This window comes from Chrysemys picta, chromosome 7, assembly GCF_011386835.1.
Source record: "Chrysemys picta bellii isolate R12L10 chromosome 7, ASM1138683v2, whole genome shotgun sequence".
In the NCBI taxonomy this organism is placed as follows: Eukaryota; Metazoa; Chordata; order Testudines; family Emydidae; genus Chrysemys; species Chrysemys picta.
The window spans coordinates 37,629,379-37,648,729 of NC_088797.1; the positions used below are offsets into that span (position 1 = coordinate 37,629,379).

The following is a 19,351-nucleotide window of genomic DNA, read 5'->3' on the forward strand; positions in this document are numbered from 1 at the left end:
GATAAGGTGCGTGAGCTCATATCTTTTATTAGCCCAACTTTTGTTAGTGAAAGAGACAAACTTTCAAGCTACACAGCTCAGAAGCTTGTCTCTTTCACCACCAGAAGTTGGGCTAATAAAAGATATAATTTCACCCACCCTGTCTAATATCCTGGGACCAACATGGCTACAACAACAACACTGCAAACAACAATTGCTAACTACTGAAACCGTGCATTTTAATGATCTGACACTGCCCTTTAGTAAAACAATTCAAAATTAAAGACTACATTTAAATTGATTTAAACTGATGTAAATTCAGGGATTAATGCTCAGAACAAAACTATTGCTGATGCTGCCTACTAAATATTTGTTTGCAGTGGATCAAATCTTAGAACCACTAATTTTATGTCAGATGCTGCTAAAAAGCTATGGGAGTATTTTTGTGCTATTATGTGAATATGCCATTTCCCTCTTAAGCATGTTAGATTTTAAAGTGATTCACTTTCACCTAAATAGGTGGAGTTGAGAATTAAGTATCCAAAAGATGATGAGCATGACCAAGCTTTAGCTCCAGCTAAGTGGCTGTTCTTTTCCCCAGTGGAAGATCAGATGTTCCGTTCTGTGGAGGGCCAGGCTGCCTCAGATGAAGAGGAGGAGAAGTGGATAGGGGACCAGCAATCCCAGGTGGCTGAATTGAAGAAACTTCTGGACAGGGTTCCCTGTTGTGGAAGTGGGTATGTTTCATGGAGATTAGTGTTTAGGCTTTGGTTGTCCCGTTGCAAATTGTATCGCATGATCTAAAAGATTTCAGAAGTATTGTGGCTTTAGTAAGAAGCCATAAAACTATTTCACAGAAACAAAAGATAGCAATCCCCCAGTCACAGGACACAGACTGGGTGTAATATACCCACCTGATCCTTACAGGAGTCAGAGAGGAAAGTGAGGTATTGGGGAGTGGAGGGGGAAGGTATGTGCATGTGTCTAAACTTTACTCAATGCTAGAGAAGAAAGTAAAAAGAGGTCCACATGCCAGAGGGAAATCTTTCTCAACACCCATACCCCAACATGTCACATAAGTCTTTATTGCATAAACAATCATTATGGATTAGAATTCCTTCTGGGAAATCTCCCCCTATGCTCCAGAAAAGATCTTTTCCATCATAATCCTCCTTCCAGTAAAGCCATGGGTGAATAGGCTTTCCAGTCTGCCCCCAGTCTCTTTCCAGCTGTTAGTTCCGGCACCTCAGCTGATCTCAGCTGGCAGCTAAGAGGAGATGGGAAACCAGCATAGTAGGGACCCAAACCATAAAGAACTCTATAGGTCAAAGTCACCAGTTTGAATTTATGAGATGCCAGGAGAACAGCAGGAAATCAGTCAAAGCTCTTAAGCAGATTGACCTTGGCTGGGAAGTTTCACTAACTTTTCTTTTTAAAACATAGATGTGATGACAAAATGGTGAAGAAACTGATGTCTTATTTTGAGAGCACCAATAATGATGACCATGAGAATGCCACTGTGGAGCTAGCGGAGAGAATCACCACGTTAACTGAACAGCTTGAGATGAAAGGGAATGAAGTGAAAAAACTGGAAACAAACATGAAGGAGGTAATAAGTGTAAGGTTTACATTATTTTATGTACACACAGGATTCTTTTCATAAATATTTTAAATACTCATGTTTTGTATTTACATCTAATTTCTGTTAGCTTTCAACCTTGTTGATGCCTCACCACAATGTCATCACTTCAGGAGCGGGGCCACATCCTAGCTTTCCATGGCAACAGCACTTCCAATATGACTATTGCATAAACCTCCATGGATCTGAAGGACTATACTTGTGCGACACAGGCCGTTTTAACAAAATAATGTATTTAAAATTCTGTCAGATATCCATGTGGATTTAATAGCTGGAAAAGGCACAGGACTGATAGCTCTGGAGAACAGAGTGCAGAGAGTAGGTGCAGAAAATACAAGGTTCCCCTGTGGTATCTCAGCACGGGGTGAAAGGCTCCACATATCCTATTACCAATCTTCTGACCGGTCCCCCAAAATAACCTTTTAAAATAACCTCCAGTTGGCTCAGTTGCAAGTGCTCAACTTAGGTTAAATCTTGCAGCTCACTGACAGAAGGAAAATCTCAACCTCAGCCTTGGGGGGCTGGGGTTACCTCAATTTCTAGTGTGGACATAACTTCAAGGTTCCAAAGACACAATGTGTTGTCTCAGTATCTTCACCTAATCTTATTTAAATGCACAAAACCTCAGCTACTCATCTGTGTAAATGCCACCAGTCTTTCCCTGACAGAGGTATTTAAAAGTAATGAATACAGAACATGGCCCAGATAGTCATCTGTACAACAGAGGAGCAAGTAAGTAGCATTTAATACCTTGGTAGAGATGGAGGGGGGAAAAGGGGAGGAGGAGAAAATATGGTCATAAACTGCCTTACAACTTGCCCGATTGAGTATGGCAATTCATTTGTTTCTATGTCAGAAATTGTGAATACTATAAAAATGTTATCACCTCACATTGTTTTAGCCTAATTGGTTCCAAAGTTTCATCTGCTTCACAACCAAAAACTGGCTGTTTTATGCTCCTTTGCTCAAAAGAAGTTGTGGACTTTAGTGTTTTGGGAATGATTTTATTAACCACTAAGGTCTGTTTAAATTCATAGCTTAATCTTCAACTTTTCTGCATGTTGCCACTCAGTGGCTTTATCAAGTTTTCTGTTTCAAGGACATGATCTCCCCTCCCACCCCCACACACAATGAAATTTGCTGAAGGGGAAAAGTGTGGATAATGAAAGGCAGACATACTTGCACCTGGTACAATGTACTGGCGACTGAATACTGTCAGTACACTGGGTTCTATGACAATGTATCCCTGTAATATTACCTAGGTTAATGGAACGCTTTGCTTCTGTGCTGCTTAAACACCAGCCACATAAAAAGCTAAATCCACTCTGTTCTTACTGATGGTAGCCATGTTTACCTCTTTTCCTTGCCTTCCACTCACACTTTTAGATGTATGCATCTTCCTTTTGCAAAGCTAGGAATGTCCTGTTGTCTGCTTTGTAACCTCTGCTGATGGATAACGAGTTCTGTGTAACTTGCTCAGAAAAGGCCCATTATAAATTTTCAGTAGTTATACTAGAATTCCAGAATAAAAATATCAGCTTTTCTTAAAAATCATACAAAAAAAAGAGAGATAAACTTCACATTGATTGTAGCATAACCACAAATTTAAAAATCAATATTTGTGAATCAATTTACTTTTGTCATTACAGTCCAGGTTACAGTCCATTACAGTCTAGATTATTTACAGTTCATCTAATGTACTGTATATCGCTGGTATGAAGGCATAATTTTAGTTGGTTGATTAGCTTGGTGCTACTGCTGCTACAAAGCTCTTTGGCATTAAGAGATAGTGATCTTAAAAGGATCAAAGATCAGTTTTGAAAAAAGTGAATGCTCAGCTGAACTTTCTAAATCCATAAAAAGTGTGCAGGAAAACTCTTAATACCCTCTCTCACCAAATTAAGTACATTTCCTGGTTTAATAAAGAAATCAGTGAGAACAAGCTGTCACTTTCCATGGTGTGTTGGGGAAGCTAGCACACAAATAGCAACAGGCTCTGTTATTTAGATTTACAAAAACAATTCTGAAAGATCACACAAACAACATCAGCAGGAAGGTGAAGAGCAAGAGCCGCACATATTGACCAACCATTGATCCAATCTAAGACTACAAAAAATAGATTAAAGAGGAGCTCATTTTGATTCATTTTATAATGAGCTCCAATTCTCAATAACTGAAAAGTCTAAATACCATCTACCAAGGAGAGGTAAATGAAGGTGTCAGGCCTAGATGAAAGACTGAGGAAAACATGAGAAAATTCTAAAGCTATAGCGGCACTTTACAAAGCTTTGTGCTATGAACAAATGCCTCAGTTTTGCAAGGCCAGATTAATCAAAAAGTAGAGAATTAATTTACACCTGTCAAAAATGTGCCCTTGTATGCAAATAGGTAATCATGCAAGAATATTTCCAAGCACAAGTGCGAGTTTGCACATTTAGTTATGTCTGCATGTGCTTTTCTCTCTCTCTCTCTTTTTTTTTTTTTAGTACACACAGATGGAAATGAGCCCCCACTTTTGAGACTGGTCCAGAGTTTTCAAATAGGGACAATTCACTAGCAGATTCTATACCAAACAATGATGAACATAGAAAGAAAGGAGTTCTAGTAAGAAACTAAATTGCCAAACATTTATCAAATCTCTATATCCTGGCTTTGTGTTTGGGTTTTTCTGTCACACTCATCATGTCAGTATGTGAGCACCCCATAAGTAGTAATGAATTTTACCCCATGAGGTAAGGAAGTATTTTCCCCATTTCACAGATGAGACAGATTGAGCGACATGCCCACAGCAAACCAGAAAGTCTATAACAGAGCTGGAACTGGAACCCAGAGTCCCAGTCCAGTGCCTTAAAAATCAATCATCCTTCCTCCATATCTATTTTAGGGAACAATCTATACTTTATTATAGTCATCATCATCTAATTTGCAACAAATGGGGTAAGAGAAGATGATAGATATAGCCTATGTGAAGCAAACTACCTTGGAGAACTTTTTCAACCTACATTGAGTCACCATCTTCAACTGCTGGAGGAACAGTAAAGCACCAAAAGCAACTATAGGCATCTTAGATGTAAACAAAACAGATTAGGGGATGAAGGGAAACTAGCATCTATTGCATAGTAGGAGGTGATAGAGCATCAAGAGGTAAGAACTGTCTTGGGAAAGTTAGTATAATAGCAGCAGACTGGGAGGTACAGAAGAAATAGCACCACAGGCGAGGCTGGGACAAGGAGACAACAGCAGAAATATCCAGTGATATTCTGAACAGAGTATCTATAAAAACTAAAGCAGGTGGTTATCACATTGGACAGCTGAATGCTGGGTGGGCAGAATTAAAGCGGCATGCAAACTAGAGAGAAAAGGTTGAGTTTTTTCCAGAAGGGTTCGTTTAGTGACTGAAGGTGAACATGGGGGCTGCTGCCTTGCAGTAGCATGCAGCAGAGGACATACAAGTTCATGTGTGTTTTTCCCCCAGTGTGGCTACAGAGAAGATGCTCTGAAAAAATCTCTTCAAAGTGGCAGATTTGGTTCCTATTGGTTGTCGATGCAGAGGGCTGTTAGGATTCAGGTTCAGAATAGCTGTGTGTAAAAGAAGCAGCTGTTGCCTAACACATTAGGAAGGTGGTACAGGAGAAGAGGGTCAGAAGGGCTAGAATATTGGGGAAACGTCCCAGAAAATTTTAAGAAAGAGAAGTGCTCTGATTAAGCAGATAAAGGCCTTTCTCCCCCACCCCCTTTCATTTATATATTGCCCCTTTCATTGTACTGATGTGAGGGGAAAATCTAGCTCTGCTTCATGTGTTTGCATATGCCTGTAACTAGAGCCCTGCGCGGATACAAAATTTGTATCCGCATCCAATTCACAAAAATTATCCACAGATATCTGCGGATATAAATCCGCAGATTTGCAGGGCTCTCTCTGTAATGGGCAGCACCATGATGTGCAGGATAGCAGCAGTCCAGAAGAGGAAAGGAGGAACTCTGCTAGCTGAAAGAAGCAATAAGATTAATTCACAACAGACAATTCCCTCCCCACAACCTCAGAGAGCATTAATTATGCCTTAGCCTGACTGCTCCCCAGTGATGGTGAGTATGTTGGGTGTATGTACAGACAACTATTTGTTTATTTGCTTAGTTCCTTCAAAATGGGTGTTCACTGAGGAACTCTCAAGTCACTATTTGGCAGAGGATATAGACTAAGTCATCCAAACTGCACGTTGTTCTGTAGGGTGGAGGAGCTGGAGGTGCTCACAAAGTAAAGGTCATGTGGCTAATGGAGGCAGCTAGTTTTCAGCTGATGCTGCAGCAAGTGCCAATTAAAACATACTTTTCAGCTGTGTCATAGAAATAAACTGACTTTCTAGAAGGATTCTGTGTGGACCAAGGATTATCTCACTTCTGCACTCTGACCACATTCGCTCTTGGAAGTGTGGGGGAGGAGTGACGTTTTGCCCAATTAGTAAACGTTGATTCGGATAATATTTTCTGCCAAATAAAATCTAAGAAGTGGGTGTTTAGTTCAAAGCCTACAGTTACTCTGGTACATCTCTCTCTGTCTTGCTCTCTCTCCTCCGCCCTCCCCCCAAAGGGGCCCTGTTATAAAGGGGAGGGATAGCTCAGTGGTTTGAGCATTGGCCTGCTAAACCTAGGGTTGTGAGTTTAATCCTTGAGGGGGCCATTTAGGGAACTGGGGTAAAAATCTGTCTGGGGATTGGTCCTACTTCGAGCAGGGGGGTAGACTAGATGATCTCCTGAGGTCCATTCCAACCCTGATATTCTATATAGCTAAAACTGTAATAAAGATGAAAGATAACAAAAAGGGATTAACAGAACCAGCAAACATGAAATTTATCCCATAGGATTTTGTTCATAAATACAGTAAGAATAAATATATTTGACTTCCCTTTGCAGCAAATAATTGCAAAGAATGATAATATTCAGGAAGGCGGTGTTCTCTGCCTGGGCCTACTAATGAATGGGATATGAGGTTTATTTTGATTTAATTAATTGAAGGAGCTTAGAGCTCATGAAAGTCAGAAATTAATATTTAATCTAAGCACTTTTCCAGTAGATGCTTTCCAGGCTCACTTTAATAGCTCGCCCAATGCACTGCATTTCTGACCAGCACTACCTCTCCTAGTCCTGGGCCTCTGGTGAGCAGATCTCTCTAACAGTCCATATTGTGTGGCAGTTTTATGATGCAAACAAGGGGGCTAACATGAGCTCTGAGAGGCAGAATTAGCTAGTGGACTGACCAGGGGGGCTGAGTGCTAGGACCTCCAGAATTCTGGCTCTGACAAGGATTTGCTGGCTGGCTTTAGACAAGTCATTTAATCTCCTTATTTCATGTTCCCCCATCTGAAAAATGGGGATACCAATGCTCATCTGTCTCTTTACCTGCCTCCCTCCCAAGATATTATGAAATTAGTTAATGACCAAGCTGTGTTCTGAACTATTATTTCCACATATATCCCAAACTGAGATTTGAACTTGTTTTTACAGAAATGGGAGAGAGAGATACACAGAGCTGGTTACTATTATTTAGGTCACATTAGCATCTTGGCATTTTCCAACCAGCAAGGAAGACATAGTTCTTGTTCCAAAGACAGTGTAGCATCTGACAGGCAAGAGGTGGGAAAGGGGATACAACATACAACCCAGGAGATCAGGGTGATGACAGGCACACGTCCTATTTCTTTACAAATATGAAACTTGTAAGTTAAACGTTAAGTTGCCCTTCCTCCACAATACTGCCTTCTTGTCTCTCTTCCACACCAAAACCCAGTTTTTGATACCTCATGCCCTGTCCTCCCAACATTTGACATCCTCCTGCCACTAAATGAGTGTTTAACTCATAAGAAAAATACATGAAACAAATAAGTAGATGACTTAGACAGTTTCTTGTAAACATCTTGGAAGAAGTAAGTTGTGAGGAAGGATTTAAGACCTTGATTCAGCAAAGTGCTTAAGCAGATACTTAAGAAATCCATCCCTATTCAGCAAAGCACTTGTGCAAGTGCTTAAATGAGGAGAGGTTATTAGAACTGGTCAATAATATTTCAACATGACTTTGTTCCATCAAAATATATAGGCTGGTGGCTAGAGCACTTGCCTGAGATGTGTTTGTATCTCTCTGGCCTGGCCCACAAAATATTTAATTACTTTTACAAAGTGGAACAGCTCCAACAGGAAAGACTGGGAGAGAAACTGATTCTATAGCCTGGTGGTTAGGATGCTGACTGGGAATGTGGGAGACCCATGTTTTATTGGTTACTGGCCAGTCTTAGAGATTGGCTTTGCAGTAGCTCAGGAAGGTCCTGATCCAACAAACCACTTAATCACATGCTTAACTTTAAGCACCTGAGTACTTCCATAGGCTACCCTTCAGCCTGCTTCAGTGCCTTATTCGAACAGGGCTTTCTTGAGCTGGTCTGCAAACCACTGACCTCTCCCCATTTAAGCGTGTGGTTAATGCTTTGCTGAATCTTAAAACTTTCCCCAAGACTCACATTTCCCAAGATGCTTACAAGAAACTTGCTAATTAAATCACCTACTTATTACTTTATTTAATAAGTCTGTGTTCTATGCATAGTGGATGGGGTAGAAAAAAGTGTGAAGATAGTTGTGAGAGAAGCAGAGCCCTCTCTGCATTATCCTTCTTTGAAAAATATAGATATAAGAAAGGCTGAAGTACAGAATTCAGAATGACAACAGTTACAATTTCTGAGTAGTCTGGTTACACCAAATATTGAATGAAATATCATGAAGTAGAAGAGCAAATGCATCTCCTAGCAGCTATTTATTCAGTGCCTTAAAGAAATGTAGCAATAGAACAAAGTGAAGAATTTCCCATCAGAATAGTTTTCTGGAGCAAACTGACATTTACCAGATTGGATGAAAAGTTAACTTTGCGATTATTGTGCAAGAGAATAAAAGCTCCAGTGCTTTTAACTTCCTGTGTCGTTGTCCAGATGAAAGGCCCATTGCTAGGTGAACTGCAACAAAAGGTGGAGGAGACTGAATTGTTGAAGATGGAGCTACAGATGTTGGAGACTGAGAGAGTTAGGCTGTCACTGGTGGAAGAAAAGCTCATGGATGTTTTACAGCTTCTTCAACAACTTCAAGACCTGGTATGGCAAGAAAGTAGTCCAAAGAACGAGAACTGGTTTTGATGGTGTCCCTCCCAAACTGAAAAGGATGTTTGTACCTTACATTCAAATGCAAGGGTTCCCTTGCATGCAAGACACACAGCTGCACAGCTTTGCCACTGGAACCATCAGCTCCAATGGTTGCATTGCAGCAAAGACGAAAAGCCTAGAAGCTCTTACTTGTGACTTTCCAGTATAGACCTCCAAACTCTCCCCTCCCTCCAAACAAAAGTTTGGAATCATAGTAGTTTCAGATTTTCTAAAAATCCACTAAATCAGGTCCAAGCCCCTTTCAGAGCAGGATTTAGTCCTCCAGAAGAAAATGCATCAAATATTAAATCGATAGCGTAGGACCCCCCAAACACCCAGTACATCTAAGATGCTGTTCTTTGGGATCATATCTACATCACTGCATGGATTGCTCTGCAATGTGAATTTGTAAGGATTAGTCAATATTTGCAGAACCACATCATGATATTTTCTCAAAGGCTGGGCGTAGGTTCTCTTTATTTCAACTGTCTTCTGGAAGGAGTCTGCTGGCTTTCCACACTGCCCCAGCTTTAGAAATAAATGCCCTCACATCAGACTGACTTCTCTCTCCATTTGGAGTCTCTGGAGTGCACAAGTTAGGCCTGCTTGCCCCCACATCCACAGGAGATATTTTTGGGAATGGGTTAGTGGCAGCCTGACTGCCTTCAATTCAATAGAAACAGGTCTGAGAAATACTTGTCTGATCCTATTGCCACTACTTTAAAAGGCCTTTGCCTGGCACACTCCAGAATGCACCATGCATAGGTTATGCACCACTCACACATCCACATGTTATTGAAAAAAAGAAATGTAGGAACATAATCCTCCCTTACATTCCTATAACTCTTTTCATTCCCAAGCACTGAAATACCAGCCTGATGTACAGTCAGTGCTGGGCTGAAATGCAGCAGCCAGCGACATTACACAACAGTTCCTCAGTCTTCTAGCACATCTAACTGCATCATATAGGGACACTAGTGTAGCGAGAAGAGTACAACTTACTGAAGGAGCAAACCTACTCCCTGCAGCACCAGAGAAGTTTTTGAGAAGCGTCTCATCCAAGTACTAACCCAGACAGGGGAATCACAGCACAAAGTGGTTCTTATTTAAAATGTGATGGGTCAGTCCTTCTTAAAAAGCTATTTTAAACCCCTGCTTCAGGCGGAGGGGAGTGGTGAGAATTAGCCAAGAGATGAGCAAGCTGGATAAGCTGTTGAACATGGGGTATGTTAGGAGCTGTACAAGTCTGCATTGCACTTTTAGGAGTTAATTTTTTGGATTAGGATTCAGGGTGTCTCCTGAATTTTCAGCAGAGCTGTACACTGTGTATTTAATTAGATTATTTGCGCACATAATGACTTCACCATGCCTGAAGTGTGCTGGTATTCTACTCCTGACTCTGGGGAACAAATGCAGTATCTCAAATTATGTTACCTTACTTTAGTGCTTGGCATAGCCCATTTTATTTTCACATCCCAAGTCTGACACTGCTTGCCACATGGATCAATAACAATCCAATCCAATGAAGGATGTACTATTAAGCTGGCAAAGAATGACTGATTGTGATTGACAGCAGGCATAAGAACTTTCCGTGTCAAGACTTCGACATGTCATTCACTGGTCAGAAGTGTTGTTGAAAATCATTCCAGCTGAGGAGATGATCCATCACGCAATATGCTACATTGTTGTGAAAATACTGCTTGATGCTAATCATTGCTGGAAATATGCCTTTGTGTGTGGCCATGTTCCCTAGCTCCAGTGAATAAAGATGTTAATGAAAAAGATAATTTACAGGATCCCCTGTAGAGCCTGAAGAACATCCCATAGAGTCCTATGGAGGAGGTACGTTAGACAGATGAATGAGAAACTACAGTTACAGATGAATAAGCTTTTAAGGCTATATTGCCTCTGTAAATTCACCCTTATGGATACAGCATTCCCAGCATTACACAAGTGCAGGAACCTTCTAGAAAGCTGGGCCAGTCTGGAGCCAAATAAACATCCTCTTGCAGCACTGAATGTTCAGAACAGAGGTTATTCGAAGGGTCATGCAGTCCCAAACACCTGAGTTCCTGTTTTCACTAAACCCAAGGGCTATAGACAAGTAGGACTCTGAAGAGGAGGGGAAGGTGGATGGGACATGTGAATAAGCAGATGCAATAACACTTGAACTGCAGTTGTGAGTTGTGCAGTTGTCTTTTTTCAGGAATTGCTTCTGCCTATTGCCACTCCTTGGAGTTTAATCAAAACATCTTGCCTTCTCAGGTAGGTGGGCTGAGGGTGCTAGTTAAACAGACTGCAGGACTGCCTCTCCCCCAAATGAGAGTTAGGTACCAAGTTAAGAGAGTGGTGCTTTCTAAACACCATGTGGCAGCCTCAACCATTTTTAAAATGGAATCATTACAAAGGCAGGCCAGCTAAGCTGCCTTAGCCCTAAAAACTGGAGATACTCTCAATAACGTTTAATAGATCTCAATAGACAGCAGCCAAGAGAGGGACCTTCCCCAGCTGTTTCTCCTGAACAACACATGCAGTAACTGCCCCTAGTTTGTGTGTGCTTCAAATGGTATCATACGTTTCTGAAAATAGGTGGGGGGGACCTATTTCTGAAGCTTCACCCACAATCCATGTATTTGTATTGCCCATCTTTCAACACACAAGGGCTTTGCATGAGCCTGGCCAGGCCTTTGATAGTCCTGAGCATGCCTATCTCCTGCTTGCATTCCATGATAAGCACATGCATATGGATTTTCATGGCCACATGCTTTTGAAAGCTCAGCCCTGTACTCTCCATTTCCCTTTGAACTATTGCAGATTCTTATAGTAAAACCAGGAACTAAGGAACAGGGACACCCAAATCTGCTGTGCACTGTGCAGTTTCTGACTCAAAGATTGAAAAAGATTCCAAAATAAGACACCAGGTTATGAGGAATTAATTTTGTTTTCATTTTCAAATGCAAATCCGCTGTACATATATTTAGATTTTGTTGTTTATATTAAGCTGGTCAGGGAGTTAATTGTTCCATGATATTGTTTTGTGTTTTAAAGAGCATATCTAAGCGCGCCTTGGGGAAAATCTTGCTGAGCACTTTGGAATCCTGTCGTGACCCCCAACATGGTAAGAAAGTAAAATACGTATGAAGAATAAGAAGTGTGCAAAGTACATTTGTAATTCAGAGTCACTTGGGGGGCAGATTATATACCTTGTAAACAGTAGACAGAAAAGCAAAAAGTCATTCACTTTCAAATGGGGGGAAATTACTATGCAAGACCCGTACTAAAGCTGAAGGCTTCAAATCTTTGAAATTACAGAAACTGGGGCATCATGCCAGATTTTACCCTTAAGGTGAATTCTTCATCCCACTGAAATCAATAGGAGCCATCTGCACACATCCAAGGGCAGAAATTGCCCACAGGGCCAGATTTTGCCTTCTAAACACAGCAGCGTGGTTGCACAGGTATCAGAGAGCAGAATGTGGACTCCTCGTTTTTAGACTGACCACTCATCAACATTTACAATTCCATTGTCTAGAGCTCTTCTCTGCCTGACATAAAGAGAAGGTACAAAGGAAAGCAGCATCTTTCAGTAAAGTCAGTGGCTCTCCTTTAATAGCAGCCTTTTGTGTTCTTGTTACGAAAATTAAACTTGCAAACTCATCTCCCCGGACAATAGCCCACTGTGCAGGAGCTGCATATGGAAGAACCATGCAGGCTTCACAGCCTGGAGGTTTAAATTTGATTACTTTGTCCCTGTTAGCAGAGCTTTTGCATTTTCCTTCTTCAAAGAAGCTGGCATACTGTACCCAGTCAGTTTGCATAGGAAGACTGCCTGTAGGGGCTTTTAATAGGCAGAGAGGGGTCAAAGAAGAGATAATGAAAGGGTAGATGCAGCCTGAGGGTTTGTTCTGCAGAATACTACAAACAGTAATTCAGGGAAAGTAACATGTACAAAACGCGCTGGTTTCCACGGAGCCTTCTTGCCATACAAAAGGCTTGTCATTAGCATGCAGTGATTCAGTGTCCGGACATTCTCAAACAAAGTGGTGCCGCTCCAGCCTGAGTGTTTTGGGAACAGAGGGAAATGGCACAGCAAGCCCTTCTCCTGCCCCCAATGCACACACACAGAAGGCAGCCATACCTGAGCTGTAGGCCTGGGGAGCAAAAGAGAGGTGGTAGCTAGTGCCCTCAGAAGTACTAGCAGCTCCAGTGAGTACAGAGGAAGTGTTGGCAGTGCTCCATCTTATAGGATAGCTGTCCAGCACTTCCCACAGCACCCAGGAGGTATTAGACCTACCTAACAGGGAAATAATTACTCCAAGCAGTGTCGCTGAGGCAATGTGCCCACTCCCTAACTCTAGCACAGCTCGGCCTCCAGAGATGCATAATTGAGAACCAAAGTATTTAATGAGGGAAAGCTGATGAAGCCCAAATCAATATATTCTCTATCTGTTCTGCATCACTTTTGCTATAAACTCCCTATGTTTCCTCTGCTTTGGATTTCCTGGCTTTGCACTTGATGTGACATGAGCTGCTTTCCAAAATCTCTGTAGTCAAACATTCTCTCACTGTGTGAGAATGCTATGCCAATAGCTGATTTGATTAGCTACATTTCATTGATGTGACTTGAATCCAGTCTCCATTTGAATGATGAGTAGGTATTTAGACCAGCAGGGTGTACCCAGCCTTCAGGGATGGATTTCAAGAAGTTTAACTGCTGATGCAGTGCAGCACACAGACAGCCAATACATTTCAAAAATCAGTCTCTGTTCACACAAGGATGAGGGGATTTAATGAGCAGAGAGTTTGCAGTAGGAGGAACTGAAGAAGACTCAGTCCCTGTGTACTGTTCCATTCTGTGTCCCTTTGATATGCAGAAGAATTCATTCTCTGGTCTCCAAATTCAGAATTCTATATTTGAAATTGTTAAACTGCATCTTCCTGGCTTTGTCAATATGCTAATATATTTCGTAATTTTCTTTTAAAGGAAAAGCCCACATTCTTGAGGTCCTAGATACTCTCTACCATGAGCTGGCTGCCTGTGAACTCCTACAAAGCAAGCCTCTAGAAAAAGCTCAAAGTCACCAGTCCTTGTCTAACCCACTGGTTATCTCTTGTTGAGCAACAGTGCCATCTACAGTTCATCGTGATTAGTCAAGTATCTAAAATCTTACCATGTTAAACAGAGGGTGGAAGAATAAGATTGCCAGATTTGGAGGAGTTCAATAATAAAGGGACAAGTTAGGACAACTAAGCCATGAAATCACAGGTATACTGCTCTGGGAAGACCTCTAATTCCTCAGCTAACTTCGCAGCTGTCCTCTATAAGTGTTCACATTTCATGAGAATTACTTAATGATGTCCATCTCTGAAGCCTGACAACCACCGCATTATGGCATTGTAACTGTACCAGTTCACCAAATGAAAAGTATTATAAATGCACTGACCAGCTCAATAGAGGAAAACCCCAAACTGAATAGCTGATTGTCGATTAGCTAGAGATTTTTCCTCTTCTGATAGCTGAACCAGTACATTAAATAGTGGAAGACAGACTAACTGGCTGACACATGTTGTTTTATTAAAGTACAAGAGACAAAATTGCTGTATTATAAAGATATATGCACACCAGTATATGCCAGTAGGGCAAGTTAAAGACCCATGTATAAATGTATGTGTTTGTGATTGTGAGTATATACCTTATTTAACTCTAGAGATACATTTATGTTTCTGTTCATGCGGATTTTGTATTTGTAATTACAAATCCATTAGAAGTGTGATTATGTTTTGATATTAATCTGTAACTGTCCTTGCTGATTATAATCTTAGATTTTATGTTAAACATTAAATTGCTCGGAAAAAAGTGAAGAATGATCTTGTTCCCCAAGTTGCCAGGAACTGGGAAGGCTGCAGAGACAGGGAGTGAAAGGAAGAAAGCTTCATATTACTCTTTCACCAGCCAACTAGCAAATGATATACATGTAAGACATTCCCACCCCAGATAGTCTAAGTGAGATTGTAAAGATACAAAGCAAGGCCTCATTTGCAGGCAAAGGGCTTGATGGAAGTAAAATGTTGGACATGCTCATGAAAGCATAAATTCTGGTCAGTAATAAGAGAATTCCCAGGGACAAATATAAGAGGACAATGTGTTGCGAAGTTGCTGTTGCTTCCTCACTCAATCATCAACAGAAGAAAATAAAAGGCAAAGCTCTTAAGACATTCTACTGAATCTGTGTAATGAAAAAAGACGTACAGTAGGCTCTTCTGGGAATATGAAGAGAACTGGATTTACCTGAGATAACGCAGGGAACAAAAGGAGACAACTGAATTTAAAATTATGCAGATTAGAAACCACAGCCTTCCTAGGAAAAAGGTTTTTAGAGAAGGGCTACTAAGAGGATCAGAGGAATGGAAAATCTACCTTAGTAGAGGAGACTCAAGGAGCTCAGCTTATTTAGTCTCACCAAACGAAGGTTGAAGGGAGATATGATTGCTCTTTCTAACCACATCAGAGGGATAAAACACCAGGGAGGGAGAGGAGTTATTTAAGTTAAGCACCAACGTTGACACAAGAACAAATGGATATACACTGGCCATCAACAAGTTTAGGCTTGAAATTAGACAAAGGTTTCTAACCAGAGGAGTGAAGTTCTGCAACAGCCTTTCAAGAGAAGTAGTGAGGGGCAAAAAAGCTAACTAAGCTTGATAAGTTTATGGAGGGGATGGTATGATGAGGTTGCATGCAATGGCATATGGCCCATATGCAACTGCTATAGCAAATATCTCTAATGGCCGGAGATGGGACATTAAATGGGGAAGGCTCTGAGCAACTACAGAGAATTCTTTCCCAGGTGTCTGGCTGGTGGGTCTCACCCACATGCTCCAGGTCTAACTGATCACCACATTTGGGGACAGGAAGCAATTTTCAGATTAGCAGAGACCTTAGAGGTTTCTTCACCTTCCTCTGCAGCATGGGGCATGGTTTACTTGCAGGTTTATACTAGAGTAAATGGTGGATTCTCTGGTACTTGAAGTCTTTAAATAATGATTTGAGGCTTTCAGTAACTCAGCCAGGAGGTTATGTGCCTGTTACAGGAGTGGCTGGGTGAGGTTCTGTGGCCTGCGATCTGCAGGAAGTCAGACTAGATGATCATGATGATCCCTTCTGGCCATAACATCTATGAGTCTATAGCAAAATGGCTCAAACCACAATCCCATTTATTTTGTAGGGTTTTTTATTTTGTAGTCCTTCGTTTTCAGACCACATTGTGCTTATTGTGCAGGTGGATCACATCATCTGTGTACTTTCCATCCAAAACTGTACATGACGCTATATCATTAGCAATGTGTTCATAACAAAAATTTGCAATAGATATTTTCCACTCCTTTCGGGGAAGAAAAAGGGTGTGGAAACAGTGAGCCAAATTCTGTCTTGTGTTGCACCAGTGTTACTTCAGTAGGGTTACTGTGGATTTACACTGGGATAGCAGAGAGCAAAATTTGGCCCAGTGAATATACATTTTTACATACATGCACATGCAAAATTAGACTTAGGGCTTCTCTACATGGTGGGGTAATGCTTTCTACAGGGGTTTGATTTCTACAGCATACTAGCATCTTGCACATTAATTGGTCGATGTAGACCCTGCTGGTGCACACTAAAGGTTCCCTAATGCACTTTAATGTAATACTATTTCAAACAGCACAGCATTAAAGCGTACCAGCGGGGTCTCCACCCAATCCATTAATTCACAATACATTAGGGTGCTTTAGAAATCACACCTCTACAAAGCACCCATCACGTAGACAAAGCCACAGATAGAGAGACAGTCGCAGTATAGGAGTCATCTTGCAAGCAAGGAAATTATGTACAAATATACAACAATGAAATATCAGATAAAAAGGGCACCATGTATTTCATGTTTGTGTTCATTTCCTCCAAAGGCCAGAACAATGAACCAGATCCTGCCCTGTGCATGCATTAAGAGGCAGAATTTGGTTTAGCATGACTGCTGCAAAATCCTTAAATACTGAACGGTAATTGTGTGTGTATTTGGTGGAAAAGGTGTGTAGGGAATCTGTTTATAATGCAAGTACATACCTGACTATATACTCCCGCAAATGTGGAAGGTATCCTCAGTTCCTTGAATGTGTATTACTAATAAGCTGTGTATGGGGGATGGGGGTGGGGACGAATACTATAATTTTTTTCTGCCATTAGGTTTCTACTTCACTTTCTAACATAGCCTAGGTATCTAAAACATTAAGTAGTCTGTTGTCCCAATTAGAAACTGAAGGAGCAGTGTAACTTAGATGCCCTGTAGCACAGACAAACAGCAATTAAGGTTAATTGGAGACAGAAAAGGTGTTTCTGTAATACAAGTTATTGCTGCCGCTAAGAGTAAGGTAAAAAGCAGGTGCTAACAGGAAGCTTTTGCTAATTTCATTGGAATGTAATGATTAGGTCAACATGGGAAGTAAAGGAATCTTGCCATGTGAAACTGTTTCCCCTTTATGGCAATATTATCTAATTGTAAAAGAAATGGATGTCTCAGAGGTACCGTTTGTTTGTGTCTAGTCATCAGGGTGTCCTGGCTGGTCCTATTGCTATTGGAACAAAATCTTGTCATCAGCATAACTGGACAGAATACTTGACTAATCCCTCTAAACCGGGATAGTCCAAGTACATCAGATCTTCCTAGTGAAAGAGGAATATTTAAAAAACAAACATTTAATATTGAATAAGATCGGATTTACTGTATCTCCATAGGCAGACTGCCGTCTTCAGTATAGACTGAGTGGCATTTCCATCACCAGCCCACTGCATGCTGAGTGTCTGAGGCAAAGCAGGGCACTGGTGATGCAGGAGAGCGACTTTGGTGGCCTAAAAAGAAAGGAAATTAAAATGCATTTTAATGCTTTTCCATTAAATATTTTTATACTCAGATCGAGTCAGTTGAAAGAGTGGATGAGGTTCCCAAACACTTCACACAAAGCTGGGCCAACTTATGGTTTTGCATCAAATGCATGAAAATTCAACAACTACTACTCAAAACCAGATGGAGCTTATCAGTTTCACTAGTTATCTGGAGTTTGTTCAAACCGCAATCTCCAAGTGAAACTCAAGTGGGAGGAGAGGCTGTGCACAAAGCCACACAGATTGTAACCAAAGGAAACAGTCACACTACCCCCAGTGAAGCAAACCAGTGTTGCCAACTCTGACCAATTTATTACAAGTTTTCTGATATTTGGCTGTCTTCTGAAAGCCCCATCCCTCAGAGTCAAGTGGGAGAATCTCAGCTTTTAATAAAACAAAAAGAAAGGAAGTTTCTTACCTTTAGGATTGCAGGAAAAATTTGAAAAAATGACCAGAGTATATCTTTAAGGCTCAGAAGAGAGAAGAAAAAAAAACATTTTTTTTTTTTTAAATCTCATGGGTGTTTGGGAACTTGACTTATAACTTTCGAACACAGAGTTGGCAATACTGCAAAACCTGCACATTTCACACCAGTTTTCAAGCCTCAGAACAGTTGTTATACACACCCTTGACTGATGTGTGACCTTAGTAGGACTGCAAAATAAACTGCCTCTGAACTGTTTTATCAGTGCCCTCACAGTATCATGCTCTGCACCCACTCTTGTGGCACAAGATGGTATAACCAGTACTTTGTGGTTGTGTGAAAGACTCTCAAGTTTTAAAACCAACCTTGTTAAAAAAATACAACCTTTTCCCTCACCCTAAAAAAAATAAATACACAGGATATAAATGCAGATCCCTCTTCCCTCTCCTCCCCTGCCAAAAAAACCCAAAACTAAGAAATAAAGCTACAAGTCCAGGACCAAATTCTTGCATGCAATGTAGTACAGGATTGTTGCCCTCTGCTTTGCTGTAGCAGCTGCCCAGGCCTTGCAAGTCAGCTTCCCATTGCAGGAGAAATCAGTAACGAGAAATCTGGATATATTCTAGGTGTACAAGTGCAAACTCTCCTGCTGCTTGCCCAGCTCTCTCTACCTAGAACTCTGTGTAACAGAATGACCACCACAACACAGCATCTTCCCAATACTGAACATTTGCTCACACACTAAGAAAAGGAACTTGGAACACTATGTGTAACAGTTCTACCAGGTGACACCTACTGTAACAATATAGTTTGGCTCTATTGTTATGCAAATGGAGACCCCTCACTCTAAAGTAGACTCCTACTACAATTGGAGACCCACCCTCACATCAAGCAGTTCTAGATTAATGTATACATTTGTATAAGCAAGACTTTCTTATAAACCTCCTTCTGTACAGCCATGCTGAGCAATACCCAACGTGTGTGGGTTAGGCCTTGTCTAAATGAGAAAGTTGTACAAATTTAACTAAACTGGTTTAGAAACTGATGAGTGTCCACACAAGGGGGTCACACCAATTTAATTGGGGTTTGCACCAATTTAGTTACATCTATAGAATTTTTCATCATCATTTAACGTGTTTAAGCTCCTCTCTCCCCCCTTCCACGCTTATTTCTGATTCTATTAGGAGTAGATAGTAACGAGGTTTGTTTTCTCCCCA

General features: G+C 41.0%; 1 protein-coding gene and 1 long non-coding RNA gene across 3 annotated transcripts in view; one reads left to right on the top strand and one right to left on the bottom strand.

The window, feature by feature from the left end:
- Positions 1-17,557, top strand: part of EFCC1 (EF-hand and coiled-coil domain containing 1) — a 106,774-nt gene extending 89,217 nt beyond the window's left edge. The window contains exons 4-8 of one of the 2 annotated variants that reach the window (XM_008174659.4): positions 581-716; positions 1,423-1,588; positions 8,590-8,748; positions 11,845-11,914; positions 13,781-17,557. In XM_008174659.4, the coding sequence (XP_008172881.2) occupies positions 581-716; positions 1,423-1,588; positions 8,590-8,748; positions 11,845-11,914; positions 13,781-13,914 (665 nt within the window). In that variant the 3' untranslated portion in view covers positions 13,915-17,557. The remainder of the gene's footprint in view (positions 1-580; positions 717-1,422; positions 1,589-8,589; positions 8,749-11,844; positions 11,915-13,780) is intronic. The other variant, XM_008174660.4, reaches the window with a different exon arrangement.
- The window catches only part of LOC122174400 (uncharacterized), an 84,294-nt gene extending 66,616 nt beyond the window's left edge, over positions 1-17,678 (bottom strand). Inside the window, exon 1 of the long non-coding RNA XR_010589099.1 lies at positions 17,551-17,678. This is a non-coding gene — a long non-coding RNA (uncharacterized LOC122174400). The remainder of the gene's footprint in view (positions 1-17,550) is intronic.
- Between the last annotated feature and the right edge of the window lie 1,673 nt (positions 17,679-19,351).